The 21,466-nt window shown below is 37.3% G+C and overlaps 1 protein-coding gene across 8 annotated transcripts in view; it reads left to right on the plus strand.

Annotated features, from left to right (window-relative positions):
• Positions 1 to 21,466, plus strand: part of RYR2 (ryanodine receptor 2) — a 345,759-nt gene that overhangs the window by 119,749 nt on the left and 204,544 nt on the right. For 5 of the 8 annotated variants that reach the window (XM_071739054.1, XM_071739056.1, XM_071739057.1 and 2 more), the window contains exons 4-5: positions 9,738 to 9,758; positions 18,053 to 18,067. The exons of 2 other annotated variants lie outside the window; for them this stretch is intronic. In XM_071739054.1, the coding sequence (XP_071595155.1) occupies positions 9,738 to 9,758; positions 18,053 to 18,067 (36 nt within the window). The remainder of the gene's footprint in view (positions 1 to 9,737; positions 9,759 to 18,052; positions 18,068 to 21,466) is intronic. One more of the 8 variants, XM_071739055.1, reaches the window with a different exon arrangement.

A 21,466-nucleotide genomic window follows, 5' to 3' on the forward strand; every position in this document is an offset into this window, starting at 1 on the left:
TCTCTGTAGTGCTTCTGTGCAGTGGCAGAGTTGATGATAAAGGTGGGTGGTTTCCTGAGGGTGGGCACTGAACATTTTTGCTGAACACATCTGGACATACAGCATAAGCATCAGGACATGTCTGCATCTCCCCATGGCTAAAAAAAATTGAATCCAAGGTAGCTACATCATGGAGTGAATCTATAATAGCTTACCAAAAGGGACAGGTCTGGTGAGAACAGGTGTTATTTCACACTTAACTATTTTTCTGTGAAAAAATGATTTCTTTTGATGCCCATCAATTCCTTAGTGCCTGTGATCATGTTGATTCACTGGGAAGTTACAGTTTCTGGTTTTGGAAGGTCATGCTGAAGAGTCATCAAACGTTTTGTTTCAATAAAAATAGTAAACCCAAAACCTTACAAGCAGTTGAGTTTCTCAGTCTATTTTAAGAATTTAAGTACTACTGTAGTGTGAGTTACTCTACTCCAGGTCAAAAGTTAACAGGCAGATTCAGGGTTTTTTTTTCTCTCTTATCCTAGAGGATTAGCTCTGTTTTGTCTCTGTGATGAGCAGGGTCCCACATGGGCAGGATCTCAGCTGCAGTAAGGGCTCCTGCTGAGCTCCTCCAGGCAGTCTGGATTGAGCCCTTGCCCTTCAAAGCATGCCTGTAAAATATAGGTATATATATACATGCATATATTTAGGTTAAAAAAAAAAAAAAAAAAGTCTGTTCTCTTTTTGACTCTTCACGAGCTCTTTGAAGGTATCTGTCTTTTAGGTTTCAAATTAAAATGAAATCTGTGCTTTTAGAGTACTGTCAGCACTGTAAGTGAGAAGGGGAGGTATTATCCCCTTATTCATTGCTTTTGAAAGGCTTTCAGTCTTGACCCATAAATGGCTTCTTGATAAACATGTGATGGTTGTTGAGCTCTGAAGGTTGTCCTCCCTTTCCCTAGCACTCTTCTTTTTCTGCCTAGGCTGCAATCTTTTCTAGTGTGTGATGTTTTGTTACTTGCCCTTTAGTCCTCCAAATAATTGCCATTCTCTTCGTGCATAAATAGATAAGACTTTATTTTCCTTTTTCATCTGGTGATAGTAAAGCTCACTCCTTACTTTTCTTGATGGAAGTAGCAAAGCAGAGAAACTTGGACACTGAACAAGCTGCTGGCAGTAAACCTGACTTCTAGTTACTTGGATGTTTTAATCTGTTTTAGACCCAATTCATTTGGGCTAGGAAAGCCTCTGTATGACTTGTGTGGTTCATGGCTGCTTGTACAGATCCTGCTGATGCTGGGAAATGTGGTTGTGGTGATGGCAGCACAGGCAGCCTTTGGGAGCTGACTGTTGGATGAGAAATATGCAGAATACTTAACTTTTCTTGAAAGAACTTTCTATTCTATTCTATTCTACGTATAGAGCAGAAGGAAAGGGACAAAGTGGAAATCCTGTTTGTTTTTTTTAAAGTGGTGATTATTTAATGTAGTAAATTTATTTAACCTAGTGAATGAGACTCATTGATTTCAGATCAGAAGTATTCTTGTCTTTGATTACTTGGGTGGCTCGTTAAATTTTCTGAACTACTGTGTCACTGAACATTTTATTTTCTTCTTCAACTAACTTATTCTCTGTTGGGGAGTGGTAAACATTCTATAGCTTTGTCCAGATTTTGTGAGGTCAAGGAAGAAGTTCTCAATGTTTCTGTTCACGTGGAATATACCATGCACCAAACATAGAGCACTTGTGAACTCTTTTTATTTTCACTTCTGTTTGGATAGGAAAACAGGAAAGTCCTGTCGTTTCCCAGCTATGTGTGTGAGGTTTAGTACCTGTAAACTGATTATTTCACAGCTGCATGCTGGCAGGTGCTAACACAGTTCTTTGAATCTATTTTAGACAATGAATGCTAAACTGACTTATTCCCTTGTCTTGATGTTGTAGCCCTACATTCTCTATATTCAGAGCTGACATCGCACATTTTTATGGTAAATATCATGGAGGGAAAAAAAAAATTTCCTCCTTTTGAGGAAAATAACAGAGAAGAAACATCCCTGTATGCTGTTGCTGCAGGCAGTACCAGATCCAGTGCATCTTGTGATTCTGAGAATCTTTTGCAAGAAGTTGCAAAGTAGAAAAAAGCCTTCCATGAGGGAACTGAGATCTTAGTGTGGAAATGACATTTAAAACACAGGCTTGCTCCAGTTTGGGGTTGCACACTGGTTTGGCCTTTTTGTAGCTCAGATCCCTGCACCCACCCAGCTTGCCTGGTCCATTTTCAGCTCATGAATACAGTAGGGGATGCTGAGAGGAGAAAGTGCAGGCAATTGTTTTCTATGGGGGCTTTGGAAATCCCAGTGAAATCCTAATCTCCTTAATAGATGATTCCAGGATTTTTCTGGCTTAATGTAAAACAGTAGAGAAAGTATTTCCTTAAAATATAAAAAGATCTCCTTAGGACATTTAACAGCTCGAACAAGGAATTAACGGACAGGAAAATTTAATCTTCATATTTTATTAGAGTAATACAAAAATTCTTTTATATGCTAAAACATTTAGGAAGGCATTTCTGACCTTTTTATTTGTTTGTTTTGTTTTTCTTCCTCTTTCTTCTCTTTTCCCTCTGGCATGGATTTTTTTCTTCAGACTCTTACCACAGATCACTTTTTGAAACCTTTTGTGCATAGGGCAAGGTTAAGGGGCTTCCTTGTGACTTGAAATGCAAACTTCCTGAGGGTTTGGAGGCTACAGATACAGACAGTAGATTGACTATGATACAGTAGGAAACATACTCTAAGTTCTTTATCTGATGCTTATTCTGTGTGTTTGTAAAGCAATTAATTTTTGGTTCATAGCCATCTCCTTTTCATATTCTAACTGCATTTCACAAAGGGAACTTTCAGTGCTTTAGCTTCTTAATTTTGTGGCTATTTTTAATTTCCATCAGTTTCATGTTTTTCTTTTGGCATATTGGATCAGTTCAGGCTGTGGGCAAGATTAGACTAATCAAGAAGTAGGTTCAGGGAGCCAAGTCTGGAGGAACCCTACTGTAGCTGGGATTTGTCAAGAGCTCCCTGTAAATGAGATCAGGAAGGTGATGATTGAAGAGGGTGATCCAAGCACATAACATTCAATTGTGCCTCTTTTACAGCAGTGAAAAACAGGTGCCTGTTTCTTTTTTAATTGGAATAACTTATTTTGCCATTAAAAAAAAAAAAACTTTTTTTTTTCCTTATAGCTTTTATTTCCTCAACTTTTGCTACTGTTTTTGATCTGTTGCATATTTTCCACATCTGTGAGATGTATAGTTTTTATTCATTGTTGTTTCATTCCTGTTAGTGACAGAAGATCTTAACTTTGGAGCAGAACTTGGTCACTATGCAGCCTGATTACCGATACTGATATCTGACTTTTCTTTCCTCCATTAGTAACATTTGTTCCAGAATGTTCTTGTTTTCCTCTAGATTTCAAAGGCTACTCTCCACCCCCCAATTACATTAGAAAAGCCCTGAAATACAGGCAGAAATAATGAGAAAATAGCCATAAACCAAATACCTCCATTAACTTTTATTTAAAAGTCTCGATTATATTGAGGTAAAGCATTGCAATTAATGCTTGGAGTTTTTCAGATTTGGGCACACATAAGTCTGTGTCAGCCTTTATTAACAGAATGAAAGCATTTGATTGCACACATTGTGTGTGCATCCTAAGCTAAGCTGTTTCTGTAATATGAAAAATTCCAATTTCACAGCCTCTGCTCCAGTATTTGACAACTTAATTTTTCAGGAAAATGCTGCATGTGAATACCCATCAGTTAGGCAGAACTCCAGCTAAATTGCATCATGAGCTTATTAACTCCCATCTAATCATCCAGTCATGGCTGATTAATCACTTCTCCTGGTGCCTTGTTTTAATGAAATCTGTTTTCTGTGCCACTGACCAGCAAACTGCTGTCTAATTTTATGTGCTGGGAAGTCTTCACTGGAAGGAGCAAAAAAAAAATCAGTGCAGTCCTCCTCCACTGATCTGAAGTGTTTTGTGTGAAGGAAGCATCCCATGCAAATATCTTGCATGTCTATTTCTCCTTCTTTATTTAAGGGATGGAGAAACTTGTGTTTCCTTGCAGAGCTAAAAAGGTTTCCCATGCAGTGGGGGAGGATTGGAGGCATTCTGGAGGCAACTGTAGCTGATAGATTTTTGAATATTCAAGTCATCTGTCTCCAACTGTGGAACTCTGAATTCATTAATTACTTTGTATTAGTAAGCAGCAAGATAAGGCAGAGAGCTGGCAGCTTTATCATTTTCTCAGCATGGGAGAGGGGGAAGTAATTTCACCCCTCCTGCAAATGCAAAAAGTTAACACTCCCTATTTCTTTTAATAAATGTTCTGTACGTTAAGGAGTCAGCCAAGTTATCCAAATACTTCCTTAAAAAAATATAAAGATTGGCAGTTAAATGGGCTCTTGATAGTTTAAGCTCTCTGATTTAAACTACAGCAGCCTATATATTGTAGCATATTTGAAAGCTACCAGCAGTCGTTGTAAATATGATGTCCTGAAAATTTTTGGGGGTTTGCTAGCAGAATACCCAGAAGTAGGAAGGGTCAGAAATGACCCAGACCTCTTCTAATTTCCTACCGCAGACCAGAAAGCTTTTTTTTTTGACAAGTCATAGGTATAATAAGGCAAGAATTATTTTTTCAATCAGACTTTTGAGGAAAAAGTCCAAACCACAGCTTCTTAATTCCATGGTTTATTTGGGTGTTTTCATTTGTCCAAGGGCTGCCTACAGATGCTTGGCCTAACTCACTGAAATCACAAGCTATTGCAGCATTAATTTTGTCATTTAATTAAGTCATCATTGGCTCATGGTGGGGCAGAGCTGCTATGTCCAGCAAGGTTGTCTTGTTTTGCAAAACCTGCCTTTCCAAGCTCTGAATTTGCATAACCTAAATTCTTCTTACTGCTAAGAAAGAGAAAGAAGGAACAGGAGGAGAAAGAGAGGAGAGGAAGAGCTCAAAGCATTTCATGCAGTGTGGGCTTTGGTATCATGTGGATGGAGTCATTGGCTACCAGTGGAGAGCTTGATGAAAACATGAGGTCTTTTAGAGGCTTCTTCTTAAAATCCTGACTGTTGTCAGCTGCTTTAGAGATTCCACACTGCTAGCAGGGAAATACAACAGGGAAAAAAAAAACAAACCAGCAACACATTTGAAGGTAAGACAAATACTGTCCTTTTCTCCTCGGTGCCCCTGATTCAGCATCAGAAGCGATGGTTAGCACACTGTAACAAGTAAGGCACAAAAAGGATAAGACTTGGCTTTGATCAACTGCACTTTGATCTAATGTAAGTGTTGGAACAAATCAAGAAGTGCAGACACAGTGTTTTGGCATTCTGCTTTTCCTCACAGAGAGGCAAGGACAGGAATAACATCATTATCTATTTCAAATCAGAGAATCGTGACATGCAGATATTTCTAGCCTGGCACGTGGGCTCCTCTTTTGAGTCTGACGTATTTGGAATGAAGATGTATGAGGATCTATAGCATAAAAACACACATCTTCATAACACCAGACAGGTTTCCTTTTTTTGAGGCTTAGCATGAGCATTCAGTCTCTTCTATGCTGAAAGCTTTCTTTCCAGGGTGATGGTCAGTAAAGACTGACTTTAGGAGAAAGAAATTTATTTTATTCCTTCTCTGCTTGAGTCTTCTATCTATGTTGCATACAGAGAAGGAGCTAAACCAGACAAAGATGGAAGCACAGCTCTTGAAGCACTTTGAAGATGTAAATCTGCAATAGAAGACAACCATGGGTTCAAAAAGAAGACATAATCAGTGAACTTGTTCATTTTATAAGTTCAGGAAATTGAGGTGTATATAACCACAGTGTGGTAACAGAAACAAAAATACAACTCAATTTTCAATCTATCTAGTTCATTTATAGCTAGTCTCATCTTGCTTATCTCACTATTAGAGGGTTTTAGGCAGAGTTTTTACTTTATTTTCTCAGTTTTCTCAGCAGAGAAATGGAAAAAAAGCATTCTTATTTTTCCAGTCAGATTTTCCTGCTTCTCTTCAGAGAAATTAGGATAAGAGTAGAGAAAGATATAAAATCCACTGGCTGGAGTGCTTTGCTTCATTGAGATTTCAGGTCACATTCCCATTTGTGGATGATAACAGTATCTCTGTTGCAGTTTTCACAGTTGTAGAGAATGTGTTCAGCCATAATCAACTAAGATTCCCCTATACAGTATGGAATGAAGTTCCTTGGTGTTTTTGTATGCTGCTCAAGCACATGAAAGAGAGAAAAAAACCAACCAAACAAAAAACAAACAAACAAAAAACCCAAAAACAAAACAAAAAAACTGCTTAGGAATGGCAGTCTGGTTTCCATACCTTTAAGTACCTTTTTTTATTTTTCCCCAGCTTTGTGCACTGGCAATTAATGTTGCTGTGTTAGTGGGTGTTCAGCACATGTTCTCTTTACATAAAGATTTAAAAGTAAGTTTGTGAACAACTCCTCTTAATGGTGAAAAGATCCCTCTTTATTTCTCTTTATTGAGTTCATGACTCCTTATAACTGGAGAAAAGCAGGGTAACAGAACTACATCCCTGCTGCTTTATCTGGCTTTTATGTCTGGTTAATGTAGTGCTGGCTATCTGCAGTGCTCAGAAAAAAAAAATAAACAGAAGTTGGAAAACCAGCCCTCCAGTTTGGATTAAATGCCTTTAAAATGAAAGCTTGACTGCAAAGATTGGAGCTCTTAGATGCTTCTGAAGAGAAGTCAGCAAATGCAGATCACTCTCTGAAGTTTCTGGGTTAGGATTGCAGTAAATGAGACATTGTGGCTCTCAGTTCTCCAGGGAGGACTTAGTGCAGTGATATGAAATTCTAAGGGAATCATTAAGACTCCATAGTAAAGTGTCCTCATCTAAAAGAAAAAAGAACAAAAAGAAAAAATATTTTCTAGTTCTAAAAGCCACCTTTGATCTTTTGCTTGATTCTCATAGCACTACCTGCATTCCTTAAACATACAGATGTATTGGTGAGATGCCATTTTCATCTCCATAAAACACTTCTTTATAGGCTGAAGTGTCATTTGCTACACATTGAATTAGTTATGTGGATGGACAGTTGCTAACAGTAGGCAGTGAAGTCTTTTAAGCTGAATTTAATGGCTTTCTGTAAAACAATTAATTATTGCAGCATAAATAGCCCACAATTGCCAAGTAAATTCTAGAGACATTGTATCCTTCACCCTTTTGGTGACTGGTTTTCTCACGAAAAGATAATAATTTCCCATATTCAGGACCATCAGATGGCAATGGACCCACTAAAATGTGGTATCTAGTGTTAGCCTGTGTTGTGATCTTTTGTTTTCTGGTAGAGTTTTCTGAAGGAAATATTTGTAAGGAAGGAATATTTGTAAGTAGTGTATTACATCTGAGGTGTATGTGTTTCAAGATGGGCTCTGCTTCCTCTACTGGGTGAAATATTGTAAAGCTAGATAGTCACTGGATAAAGGAAAAGAGAAAAATTAGTATATGCTTACTTAATAATTTTCTTTTTCTAAAAAGCATGACTTTTAGTGATCAGGAGAGAGGATGAGCCAGAAGAGAAATATTTACTGAATTCTATAGATTGTGAATTAATGTGACAAGGCAAAATTTTTCTGCGCTTTGTAAAATAAGTTTTACTTTTTTAGGCCGTGGTTAACATAATGTATGTATGACTGAAATAAAAGAGTTTGCTGTGTAAGACATCACTGTGGGAGGGAACAACCAGAAGTGACAGCCATCCCCCTGCCCTGCCTGAAGTTTAAACCTTCCTAGCACAGTTGGCAGAGCTGCAACTCCTGACAGATCCACAGCTCAGCACAGCCTGAGTACAGTCATTTACTGTAAGAACAGATCATTCCAAGTCCAAGGAGCAGTGAGCACTCCAAAGAGAGAGGTGACAAGATGTGTTCTAGTAAAAAAAAAAAAATCAGATCTTTATTCCTCTCCTTTGTGGTGGATTTTTTTGCTACAGTGGGGTTATTTTTGTGTGTGTGTGTTTTTGTTTCTTTTTTGTTGCCCTCCCCCCTGGATGAATGAGACTAGCAAAAGGAACTTGGAATATTAGTAATTCCAGAATTTGGGAATCTGTGGGAAAAGGGGTTACCTGTGGACTGTAGTGAAGACAGACAGAAGATGGAGTTGTCAGTGTGAAGCAGAATCTGTGTTTGGAGGTGCTGTGAGACATTTGCTTCCTGGTTATCAGTATTGTAGCTTAAGTCATCAATACAAGCACTAGGCTGAAATACCCATTGTTTCCTTTAATTCCTGTTTATGTGCACTTTACATTTATTTTGTCCACATTAGGAGAATTACTTTTGGATAAGAGTAGCCTGGTTTACTTTGAAGTTTACCTAATCTGTATCACTAGGGATTTCCAGACAAGCAAATACAGAATTAGGAGCAAATAGATCATTAGGTCATGGTTGTGCTGTTTTTAGCCCCTAGAAGAGATATTTAATGTCTTGGAGGTTACAAGTCTTCCAGAAGAGATTAAAAGAACAGATTAAAAGCTAACAAAATTTTATCTCCATACATTAACAAATGCTTATAAATTTAATCAGCTTGATTTGTTGGCAGGTCAGGTGATGGTTTCTAACCTTTGTGTGCCAGCAGGACTGAATAATATTGAAAATATGAAACGTCATTTAAATCGAATTGTATGTTTTAAAAGTGAGAAAATTACTTTGAGAAAAACTATTTCTATAGGTATGAACTAAATGCATTGCCTTTCATTGAAGTAATTTCACAAGTAATCCATATAATACTGGTTTTGAAAATTGCTCATGGTTTGCACTAAGATAAATTATTGTTAAAATTTTACATGACACCTGCTAACAAAAGGTCAGTGTGTGCCTGCAGTAAATCACAGAAGGCTTGATGTGCTGCAGGGCTTTCTTTACTAAGTCCAGATACAAATCTACTTCAGATACACAGCTTATTACAGCCTGCCAAGTTTATAATAGCTAGTGCCATGCTAACCTTTCCAGTAGCTGAAATGTGTCCTAGTAGATATTCTCAGTCCTTCTGAGACTATAAGATGGTCCATAGACTTTTTAGAGAGAGTAATTTAAAATCCTTTTCCTTAATGAACCTTGAAACAGCTCTGTTAATATAAAACCTTAAGCTTTCACAGTGGTTCTCTCATTCCCCATGGGGAAAATGAATGACATTTTGGTGTGCTGTCCTCTGTTCTTTTACAAGATTCTCTGTTCTACTCCATGTTGTAGGGTCAGTGTCCCCAATTGCATCCCTGAATTTTACCTCTCATACTTAGGGCATTCATTAGAATGGGAAAGCTTGAATAGCAGCCACTAAACCTTTTCAAGTGAATAATGTTCACTTATGACAGAGCTTTACTCAGGAGAATATGGAGATATATTTTGTGTTCTGTATTTTGGACTGGTTGGGGTGGAATACAATGTGGAATGAATTCAGCATCAGTCTTCGTTTGCTGCTTATTGTCTAATATTTAGATGGACACTTTGAACTTCCAAAATTTGAAGTGCTTCCCATAAAATAAAGATGAAAAGTGAGGTATTGGCATTTTAAAGAGGAGGTGCCAGGAGGATAGCTTCTACACATACATTTTCTTTCATAGTAGTACATTTCTGAAAATGTGAAATGCTAACTTCAAAATAGACTTTGATATGCTGTGTTTAAGGAAAGAGATTTACTGATTTCTTGCTTTTTCTTTCTACAGCTAGTTGATGTGGAAAAATGGGTATGTGATTCTGTCTTTTATTCACTTGATCCCAAATGTTTCATGTTGCCACTGAGTCTAACCTGTCTGTTTTCTTCCCCTCTGTGTTCATGACCCTTCAAGTTGCATGGCTCAAAAAAGAGGCGAGCACATGGCCATGTGGGACCTAAGTCATTCCATTGTCATACCAAATTTTATACAACCACAGTGATTTTTCTCTCTTTTAATTTGATCACAGAATTGTGTAATATAAATGTATGATTATTGCCTGTCAGTTTTGAGCCTTGCTGTCTAATGTTATTACTCCATTCTGTAACCCACCCTGTCTTTTCCAGTGTAGACACTGTAATCCTAAAATGCATGATGATAATTAATGCTAACAAGTAATGGGTACTTTAGTAATTAATGGTATTAATTAGGAATTAATACTAATAAGTAATGTATCTAGCTGCAAATAATATATGTAGAAAATAATGATGGAGAACAGCTGCTACAGAATTTAAAAAAAAAAAATCATTGAAAGATTTTAGCAAATAAAGTCAAAGCACAGCCCTCTGCTGAATGTCTTGTTAAGGCCTTTCCTAATGTGTCTGTGTATCCCATGCATATTTGTTTGGGCATCTGATGTAACTCCCCTGTATGGGACCTATTTATGTATGTTTTTCTCCAATGTAATCTCTAACTTCTGCGTATGTATGAGTTAGCAGTCATAAAAGTGTGTGTAAATTGTTTGTTCACGTTTAAAATGTTAGAAGCCTCTCTGAAATAATACCAGAACAACCAGAAACAACCTTCTTTGGTATATGAGCAATAACACAGAACTACTCCCACTTGATTTTAGCCAGACATTGTAGCATTTTAAATATATTTATAGCAAGAAATGACTTAAGTTATAATTTGTTTGAGACTCCTGTAGGTAAGTACATTGTTTAAATGGTGGCCTAGGCTTTTCAACACTCTTCCTGCTCATATTTTCCTGTCTATGTCATGGGACGTGTATTTGGGGATGTTTATAATATTTATTGAATAGTAACTGTAGTTCAGTATTAATTTTACCTAATTGTAATAGTATGACAGCATTATCCATATTCTGTGAATCTGATATTTGTAACAACAAGCAGATGTTGTATGGATTGATTTGGAATGTTTTTAAGCCCTTATCGTGGTCAGGTCATCTTTTCACCTCTTTAGTTATAAGTGAGAGGCCTTGGTTCTAAAACTTTAGATTCTGTATTTTTATTCCCATGAAGAATTTTGCTATAAATACAGCAATGAAAAAGAAGTCCAGTAATATTCATGCACCTGGCATCATACTTCACAGTGCATGAAAAACTGTAAGTCAGATGTTTATTGGCTACTCTCCAACTTTCTTGTTTTTGTCTGAAGTATTCAAAGAGGTTTTTTTATGGGAAAATAGTGTTACCTGCATAAATACTAAGAAATAATCTTATGGTTTGGAAAGACTGCTTCACGGAAATGTGTTCTTGAACCATTTTAAAAATAAACTGTTCTCATGACAGCAGACCTAAACATTTTGTCCCAAGTTATAGAAGCAAAAGACTTTTCCTAATAGACCATTTCTGTAATCCAGCAACCTCCTGCCTGATGGGGATGGAGTGGATGCTGGCTTTCCTTCACATATGAAATTTTTCTTTCAGCTGGGTCCCAGGTTGCCCTGTAAAGCAGCTTTTAATCCCCTCCATAATTCCAGAGTGTTGCAGGAGATTTTAAGGTGGGTTTCAGGTGTACACAGAGAACCAACGCAGCTGAAAGCTGCTGTTGCACTGCTGCAGGGTCACTGAGGCCAGAGACCTCATTCTGGTTTGTACATTTCTTCATCAGCCATTTTCCAATATGGAACATGCAAGATGAATGCAAGTATGCTCAGTTACATCTATTTATATGTGGACACCCTGATGCCCAAGCTTGGAGCCCAAGTTAAACAACCTTCCTGTCACATTAATGACCAGATTAGTTACTGAATCTTGCTGCAAAAAGTTTCATGCTGTTTGGAGGATAACCTAAAGTCATCAACTTCTGAACTCTTCCAGTCTGTAAAATGTGCTAAGGAAAATTTTGGAGGGAGTTATTCCAGTTCTGCTGTACTTCTCCTGTTGAATGTCTATCATTCATCTGCTGTGTTTGTTTTTTTCTTTCTGAAATCTTTATTCAGATGTAAGGCATGTGCTGGCAATTGAAGCCAGGTAAGAATTAAAAGGGCAGGGCTTAAGATTTTCCTTCAGCCTTTGGCCTTTGCCTTTTGTCTCACACCAGGTGTGACTATGAGGTGTTGTGTCTCTGCCTGAGTGCAGAATCAAACAGATTAAAGACATAGAATCCTAGAATCACTGAATCTTTCAGGTTGGAAAAGACCCTTGGGATCATCAAGTCCAACCACCATCCCTACTCTACAAAGTTTGCCCCTAAACCATATCCCCCAACACCTCATCTGAATGGACCCTTGAACACATCCAGGTACAGTGACTCAACCACCTCCCTGGGAAGCCTATTCCAGTGCCTCACCACATTTTCTGTGAATTTTTTTTTTTCCTAATTTCCAGTCCTACCCTGTTGCAGCTTGAAGCCATTCTCTCTTGTTCTATTGCTAAGGTCTCCCCATGGCCTCCTCTTCCCCAGACTAAACAGTCCCAGCTCCCTCAATTTTTCTTCATAAGATTTAATCTCCAGAACTTGCCATATGAGAAAACTAATGGAAGATTTCCATTTTCTGTCCTGGCCTCCATTTAATTTTAGAAAATGGTTTTTCTGCTTTTAGTTAAACTACCAAGGGGAGAAAACTTTAACATATGATCAGAGGGATTTACAAAATTTCAAATGCAAATTGCAAGACTCTGGATTTACTAAGTCTTTCTTATTGAAGACATTTACAGAGCAAATAACAGCAATGAAACGTTGAAATTGAATAATGAAGATTGGAAGGGATTACTTTCAATTTGCCTGACATTTTTTAGGAAATAACGGTAAAGCTGTGACTTAGAATCTATAGGTGTTTGTTTGCAAGTTTGAGATTGCAAGGTGGATATTTCATACTTTAAGGGTCAATTTTAAAAGGCCTCTGTCCTTATAAAAGCACCTGGATGTCTGTCATGACTTTCAAAATGAGTGCCTAGCACAGTAACAGAATTCAGCATAAGGAATGGGATTTTTCTAGGGCATCTATGCTTTTCAAAACATGGCCTTTTTTACACGTTTGCATACATATGGTTGGTGCATTATTTTGAAAATTTGGCATTAAAAGCCATCAAGAATGATTGTTTTCAAGACAGGTTACTCTGAAGAGCTTCTTATCTGAAGACAGGCCAAGTGTATTTGTTCTTAAATTTAGAATAAAAAGGCCAGGGATTCTTATCCTTATGCTGGCAAATGGGAAAGCTGCACTAACTATAACATTGTAGGATTGTCTGCAACTTTTATAGACAGAGTAACCTGTTCTGCTGAAGGCAATGATAAATCTTTTTCTCTTCTCCTCAAACAGTTTTTGTCTTTGCTCAGTTTTCTGACATTAGTAAAATTAATTTTCTGTTTCTTTGGAAAAAAGGAACCTAGAGGATAAGGAAACACATTGGCCACTTTTTGAAAGAATTGCTTTAATTACAGAGAAGAAGTGAAGAAGTTCTGCCTTTGAGGGTAGTGTGGAGTGGGTAAATATACCAAGAAGAGGATTTTGACCAAAAGAAACAAGCTAGGGTTGTTGTACAGTTTGGAGTGAGCTGTGAAACAAAGCTTCATCAAGACAAATGGTTCCAGTAGTAGTCTTCAGTGGCATTAAATAATTATTTGCACATCCATGCTTCATTACCAGTGTGATTTTTCAGTGATTAAATAAATTGTGTAAGGACCTGATTTTTTTTCTGTAAACTTTTTTTCTCTTTAACTTCACTTACTTAAATACAGATTACTATAGTGTGTTTATATATCCTAATTTTGGACAAGTATTTGATCCCTCAGTTTAAAGAATTTGCATTCAAATTTTGGATATAAGACAAACTGCAGAGGGCAGTCAATGTAGGGAGTATTCTCAACAGTATTTACATAGGATCACTCAGTTATTCTTGACTACATCTTCACTTCCATCCTTTGTGTACTGTATTTTGTTGTGAATGCTCTTTGTGGTCCAAGTCCATTCTTATAAGCAAGAGAAAGTAGTACAAGAATTTTCTAAGTACTCCTTTTCTTTCCAGAAGAAATCTGAGTGCAAATCTAACTGTAATTTAATAGGACAGTAGATTTTCCAGCTGTATACTAGGATTCCTTTAGTATTTATTCTTCAGTCCATATTATAGATCTGGGAACTTCAAGCTGTGTTCTATGTAGCAACAGCAATTACAGGGACTTGCAGCAAACTGTCTACTTCCAGTTTACTTGTTTTCAGTACTTGATTAGATTAGTGTAAAGAGCTGATGTTTCTAGGTAAGCAAATACAATGCTACAAGAGGAGTATAAAATATACAGTCAGGAGCTATTTTCTAACTTAGGATTTTAAAACTAATCTTGGCAAGTTTGCTATAAAAAACCCAAATGAAATCTCATTATTTTCCTCCTTTGATCTAGCCCGAGAATTAAGGTGAGATTATGATAAATTAAGTGTTTAAAGCAATCACAATAAATTATATGCTACCCAAAAGCTATTTGTTTGTTTTTTAAGTCATGTTCCAAGCCAGACAGGTGATCTGGCTGCTGAGTGCTGAGTTTAGTTCCTCCACCAGGGTGTTATTAATGAGACACTAAGCACTCAGGGAAATGGTAGGAAGCTGAATCAGGGGAGGTTGAGATTAGATACTAAGAAAAGGTTTTTTTCACCCAGAGGGCAGCTGAGCAATGGAACAAGCTCCCCAGGGAAGTGGTCACAGCACCAAACCTACCTGAGTTCAAGAAGCACTCAGATGACACTGAGGTACATGGTGTGATACCAGGGTGCCCTACACAGGGACAGGAGTTGGACTTGATCATCCTGATGGGTCCCTTCCAACTTGACATACTCAGTGATATAATTCTATAATTCACTCCCACAGCCATTTGTCTCCAAAGGATCAGGTAGCCTGGGGAGCTGAAGACTTGCTGGCAGTGGGAGGTCATTATCCAGTTCTTGGTTACATTCAGTTCCCAGTCATACCTCTCAGGATAATTTTGGAGAATATTGGATGCTAGAGAAGCAGGGGTGGGTAAAACTCACAGCATAGTCTGATTTCTTGAACAAGTGAATTCTAAGAAATGGTCTTTGATACATGTGGTCATTAAGTTTACATTGATTTCAGTGGGACCAGATTTAAGAGAGACACTTATTTGTGGTCCAGAAATATGTCAGGAGTTCACTTATTACCTGTTTCTGGCTTCTGAAAGCTCAGTAGAGAACCTTCAGTGGATTATTGAATATCATTATCTGATACACTATAGATGTTCTGTATTGAGCTCATAATTGTTCAGCTCTTCAGATACTGAAAGCACTTTAGGCTGTGGACAGTGTAGGGCTAGCAAGTTATTTAGATTCCAGTCAAGGCAAGAGTCAAACATCTGTAGTGCACAGTTGGTCCCACCCTAGAGAAAATGTCATCTTAATAAAGCAGGTGAATCACATTCTAGAAAAGACTCTTTTCCCAGACTGTAAAGTCTACACAGCCATCAGAAATCTATATAATGCAGATAAATCTCATAATTACTAGCTTTTAAGGCTGAGGATCTTTTTAGTAGTGTTTCATACACTGAATGAATACATCTGTATGGTTTGTTGTGGTGTGTAGAATGTCACATGTAAATATCACCAAGCTCTGCTATCACCAGTGGAGCTCCACAGATGCAGTAACAGCTTTGGGTACAACTAAAATAACATTTTATCACCACTTGATCTCTTAATTTACTTTTAGCTGAGTTGTGAACAACAATCATTTATTGTACTTCGTGACTGTATCAGGCTGTCTTTTCATCACTGTAATGCTTTGGTGTTAGTGTTTGGCTAAGCAATACCTTTTAGGAGCAATGGGTGTTAAGATTACATTAGGAACAGTGAAATTTCTGTCAGTTTCATTTCAAAATATACATTCTGAATTGCTAATATTAGTCCAGAAAGTCACACATTGTCATTCTGAGGCACAGAGAGTAAGTGTGAAGGAGCAGAAAGTTCTCTCTGCAAAGGATAAATTGAGGGAATTCCTTACCAAACAGCCTATTTCCTGCCTGAGGACCGGAATTTTATTGTATTGCTTCAGGGTTTGTTTGTTTTATTTTGAAAGTTAATGTTTTTCAAAGTAAGCATCTCCCTTAGCTAAGAAGGGATTTGGTCTGAAAACCAATGGAGAATGTTCTTGCTGAAGGATGAGACAGAAGTATCTGGAACCTTCTGCCCCATCTATCTGCTGGTAGCTGCACAGCTGGGACCACTTCATGGCAGGGAACCTCTCAGGCATGGCCTGAAGGTTCACAGGGACATTCTCTTGACATTCATGGACATTGTGTTTTGCAAGGTTTGCCAGGAAGGGGAAGCATTTTAACAACAATCAAGATTTCAGTGTATTTCTTCCCTTTGTGGTTTTGAAGCAGTAAGTGGATGGATGTGTTCAGACTTCCTGCACCCACTGTTGGCTTTCAAGTTTTTTGGCTTGAGGGGGCCTATTTATGGTACTTTCTGTTGGTAAGAATGATGTAAATCAGTCCAAACTGTTACAGAACAAGAATAACTCTACAGAACATGGTATGACAGACACAAGCAGGTGACGATTATTTTTCTTTCATATCTTACAGTTCATTTCATGTCATCTCAAGAGAATTAATCTTGACTCTGGTCATCCAAAAAATCCGGTTCAAGAAGCTGCTGTATCATTTTAGAAATCAAGGGAAGAGATAAATTATGGTTTAAGTTTCAAGCTAGTTAAGTGATTATAATCAAGTAGTTAAAAATGAAAGGACTGGTGTTAAATGTAATCCTGAAAAAGCAGTAGAGTTGTGTAGTTCTCAGATTAAAATTTCATAGCTGATAAACAGCTACAAAAGACTGATGTCTTTGATGGAACAAATCTTCTTGATAAACTGATAACATGATGGCAAATTAAATTTAGTATTGACAAACATAGGAAGGGTTGTATTAGAATCAATCACATAATTAACTTGTTTCCTATATTAGTGAATTTCCACCACCATTCCCCCAACAGCACAGCAAAGACTTCTGGCTAGTTAAAAGAAAGCAAAATATTGGGGTGACAAGAAAAAGTAAGAAATAGGATTAATAACCATGCCAAAATGTTCATTACATTATTTCTCTTAAGATCCTTCCTTTATAGAGATGCTGGACAGAGTGCATGATCCTCAGTTGTGATCAATTTGTTTCAAATGACTACCTACCAAATAGATGTAGAGGACTTGGAGGGAGAGAAGTCTGTGAACATTTTGAAATCATTAAATCATTAGGTTATACTTTTTTTTGGCTAGAACATCTTGTACAGCTTTGAGAGCAGATACTTCTGTTTTAAAAATATATATGAAATGAAAGCACCTAGTCCTGCTTGGAAGCTCTCCAGTTAGACTGGTTTTTCATGTGGAATAGAGATTTCCTGCCAAACTTCAGTCCACAGCTTCAGGCTTTCTGATATCAAAACAGGAACTGATGAGGTCAAAAGATGAAAAAGTGATCACAGAATTGGCACAAAGAAAACTACATCATTGTGTCTAACATAACATATTGCTCCCCTTTGGTTCTTGAGCGAGGGGCTCATGAAAACGAACCAAAATATTTCTGTAATCATCTGATAATCAGCCACTTGGCACTGCTTTTTTTTTTTTTTTTTTTTTTTAAATCAGTGCATGAGATACTGGTAACATTTTAATTATTGTAATGTGTTGTGTATTTGCATAGGATATGTTAGTACAGCAGTGGTGTTGCTCTCCAGCCCTGCACTGTGAATGCAGGACTTTACAACTCACATTGTACTTAGAAACAATGTGAGCAGAGCAAGAGCAAGTTGTTTAAGATGATCAGGCATGGTACCCATTTTACCTCTACTGAGTCTTTTCTTTAAGCAATAAGTATTTAATGTTAAAAAAAAAACAACAAAAAAACCAACCCAGAGAAAACTATTGCATTAAAAAAATGATAAAGCCTTGTTCTGAGCAGCTGTTTTGCTTTCTAGCACGAGCTATAATTATGCTAATTGCAGTGATAAATGTTCTTTTTACATGTGGTTTGTAGTTCTCTCTATCCACTCACTTTTTCAGGGAAAACAATCCCAGTTTTAAGCACCTGAAAGCAAATATTCATTTCACATTTTCTCTTTTTTTTTTTTTTTCCCCTTCCTGTGGCTCTACAGAAATTTATGATGAAGGTAAGCAAGTTAAACATTTAGTATTATACTGCCTGTGAATTCTTACAGTTGAATATAACTCATCCTTTTTCTGTATTTTTAACATCAACATCAAACTTGCCTTCACTAAAATAGCACATACTGAATTTTGTAAACAATTTGGTTTTAGAAATCACAGTGAATCCTCTTTGTATTGGAACTATGGTTTATTTGGACCAAAAGCAGGCACTTTTATGGAAACTCTCATCAGGCTCTTCTAATTCTTAGTTCATCCTTACACTTTCAGTGAGAATGCAGTACTGTCTGGTTATTCACTGGGATGATGAATAACTACCAAAAGTGTCAGTAAAATATTGGAGCATTTTGGAAAACATGGGCAGCACCCTGTTTCCTGTCACAGGAATTGTGTTGGGATGGGACTGTGGGGAATGGGGAGCCCTTGGGCTGGAGATCACTGACCCTTTGATGCCTCAGGTCTGAGCATATGCAGGAGCTCTGCTTCTCAGGACTTCTATTTATTGTTTATTGTTTTTTTATTTATTGTTTGTCTACTAAGACTATAACAAAGCTCTTAGTCAACCTCCAAACATCTTAAACAACTGGCACTTGCATCATTGGCTGTGATTTTAGCCAAGATGTGTTGGATGTCTGCTTCCTACCTTCTCCTTTAATTATCAATGTCAATTTGCTGCTCATCTCCTAAAATTATCTGCTTACTGATTTTCACCCCCTAAGAGTTTGCTGTTCCATGGTATCATCTTGCTTCCTTGTCACTGGACAAAAGGACTGAATTCTTGGCTGGATGAGCAGTGCTATTTTAAGGCTGGTTTCATGACGTCAGAGGAATTTTCTTAGCATGACTCCTCTGCTGATCCACCTTTTCTTCCCACTTGGCTGTCTGTTTTATTTTTTATCTGTTTCTTTCTCAAGTGACTGGGATGATTCATATTCCTTGTATCACACAGCAACAGGAAAAGCTTAGGCACAATCCTTAACCTGTGAAAAATTCCTTCGTCCTCCACTTATTTGGCTCTAAAATAACCAGGAAGATTTTGATTAATTTCTTCCTTCTGTCTTATATGCAGGGAAGGAGGAGGAGTATGGGGGAAGAGAAGTTTTCACTAAGCTAAGGGAAAAATCAATAAATTTTATCCTCCTGGGCAGTTTTTTTTTTTTCATACTGCTTAAATTACTTGAAAGTAGGAGTTTCTAATGGAAGTATTGCCATAAATAGAAATGTTTCTTTTATATAGGAGGCTGGAAACAGATGATCAATATGCTTTACTTTTGATTTATTTTCACTGCTGTGTCTGTTCTTCATTGATGTGAAGTTTCTCATTGCTGGGAAAGGGATAACACAAATGTGGTATTGGAAATAAGGATGTTTGAAGTTTTTCTAATTATGTGGCTGTTTATTCTGCCTTCCGACAGGTCAATATTAGCAAAATTGGGATCATTTGGCATTTTACTGACATAAATGTCTATCATTAATACCAATTATTCCAATCTTTTTAATATAAATAGTAAACCATCTGTGTTCTTAACTGAATAAGCCACACCCATGTTTTTCATTGGCCAGTTGATTTACTCAGGTTCAGATTTTTAAGTGATACTTATATAAAGCATAATTAAACATTGTAATTCAGCTATTAAAGCAAGACATCCTTAAGGAGCCTATAGTTTAGCTAAACTCTTTTTTTTTTCTCTTCTTTGGCTTGAAACAACACATAAAATTGGGTGAAACTGCTGATTGTGCCTATGACAGTTTTTTTTTCTTTCTTTTGTCACTGTGGCCATCATCATTGAAGCATAAGTACCAACAGTCATCCTGATCTCCATGACTGAATTTTTGCAGCATTTAGTGTTGTGTAGAGAATTCCGTGAATAAAAGTTAATTGACCAAACAGTGATTTAAAAGTAAGGGGTAAAGGCTAGAATATGTATAGCATATATAGAATATGTATAGCATGCATAGAATAAGTGTAGCATATATAGAATATGTGTAGCATATATCATTTCTTGATAGGTTCACTTTCCTGTTTATTATTCTGTTCTAACATGGTATAGAGGCTACAGTGACACAAACAAAGAAGTTTTAGACTGGTTTGAATTTTCCCTCTGGTGTTGCTGTTTTTTTGATATGAGTGGGGTGAAGGAATTTGTTACCCTGATGCCAAGGGTCAGTGAATTGCTCTGCTTGGTACCTTTAAGTTCTAAGCAATTTAATGCTGTGTGTTTGGTGACAAACTGGGAATGGCAGCCTAAGAGCACAGTGGCTGCAGAAGGGGCTCATTAAGGTTTTTTTTTGGTAGCAGGGGTTAAGGCTTCTTGTCCTGGAATATTATTACTTTGGAAGTAAAATTGGCTTTTTTTGTGTCAAGGTTTTTGTAGGCAATGGATACTTGTGCAAGCAAAAAGAACATTGGCTCACCTCTGTAGCTTTTTTTGTCTTTACTGCTTGCAGCATTTTCAGCTCCCTTATGCTGCTGGAGATGTAATTTCCCAGCATTGCTATTCCATGTGTGAATTGTTTAGTTTTGCTTGACTAATCTTGTCTCTCAAGCCTTGTAGCTGTGTTCCAGGGTTACTTCACAAGTTCTGCAGTGGCTCAGCCTGTTTCTACACGTTCTGTTTTCACCACTGCCTCGAGTTTTCTGGGCTCTTTGGCCAGCATTCATCCCACAAAACTGAAATGCCTGACTTACAGCCATGGATATCCTAATATCCTGGATATCCCTCTGTAACCACAAGCAGAAGCAATAGGTATCAGCAAAGAGCTGCTCAGATTTTTGGTGGGCTGAATTACTGTTCAAAATACCATTTAGTTGCCTCAGGCTAAATTAATCAGGATTTGTATTTTGTCATCAACAAAATCTTTTAATTTTTCATAAGCTGTTACTGATCATGCTAATATTAAGAGGTTTTTTTGTGTTTTTCAGCTGGCTGTTCCCATTGTTAGAAAGAAGCTCTCAGTAGTTGTCTGAATTTGTCATCAGTGTGAAAATAATTTTGACAGGGATATAATTGTGGGGAGTAATAAGGACTCACTGAACATTTACCTCATCAGTTTGTAGGATTGCAGCATCACTGCTGGTTTTAGATAAATACTGCTCTTCATTAGCATTGGCCTAAAACAGAATAAGAAGTTGCTTGTTAATAATGAAATGAACATAGGAGTAATTTTTACATTTCTATGTAAACATAATAAATTTGAGCATTCTTTTCAAATAGTTGTAGCATTGTGCAAATATTTATGTATAGAAATGTGGCAAGATATGGGACATCCTTCTCTCCTATTTCACACAGCTCCTTTTAGTCTTTTTCCAGGTTCTTTCACATCACTGCTAATTGTGCAGTCATGGAGTATCCCTTGTCCTGAGTGAGGCTTCATGGATCAATATTTACTCCACACCCTGACAG

Source organism: Heliangelus exortis, chromosome 3 (assembly GCF_036169615.1).
Source record: "Heliangelus exortis chromosome 3, bHelExo1.hap1, whole genome shotgun sequence".
Lineage (NCBI taxonomy): Eukaryota > Metazoa > Chordata > Aves > Apodiformes > Trochilidae > Heliangelus > Heliangelus exortis.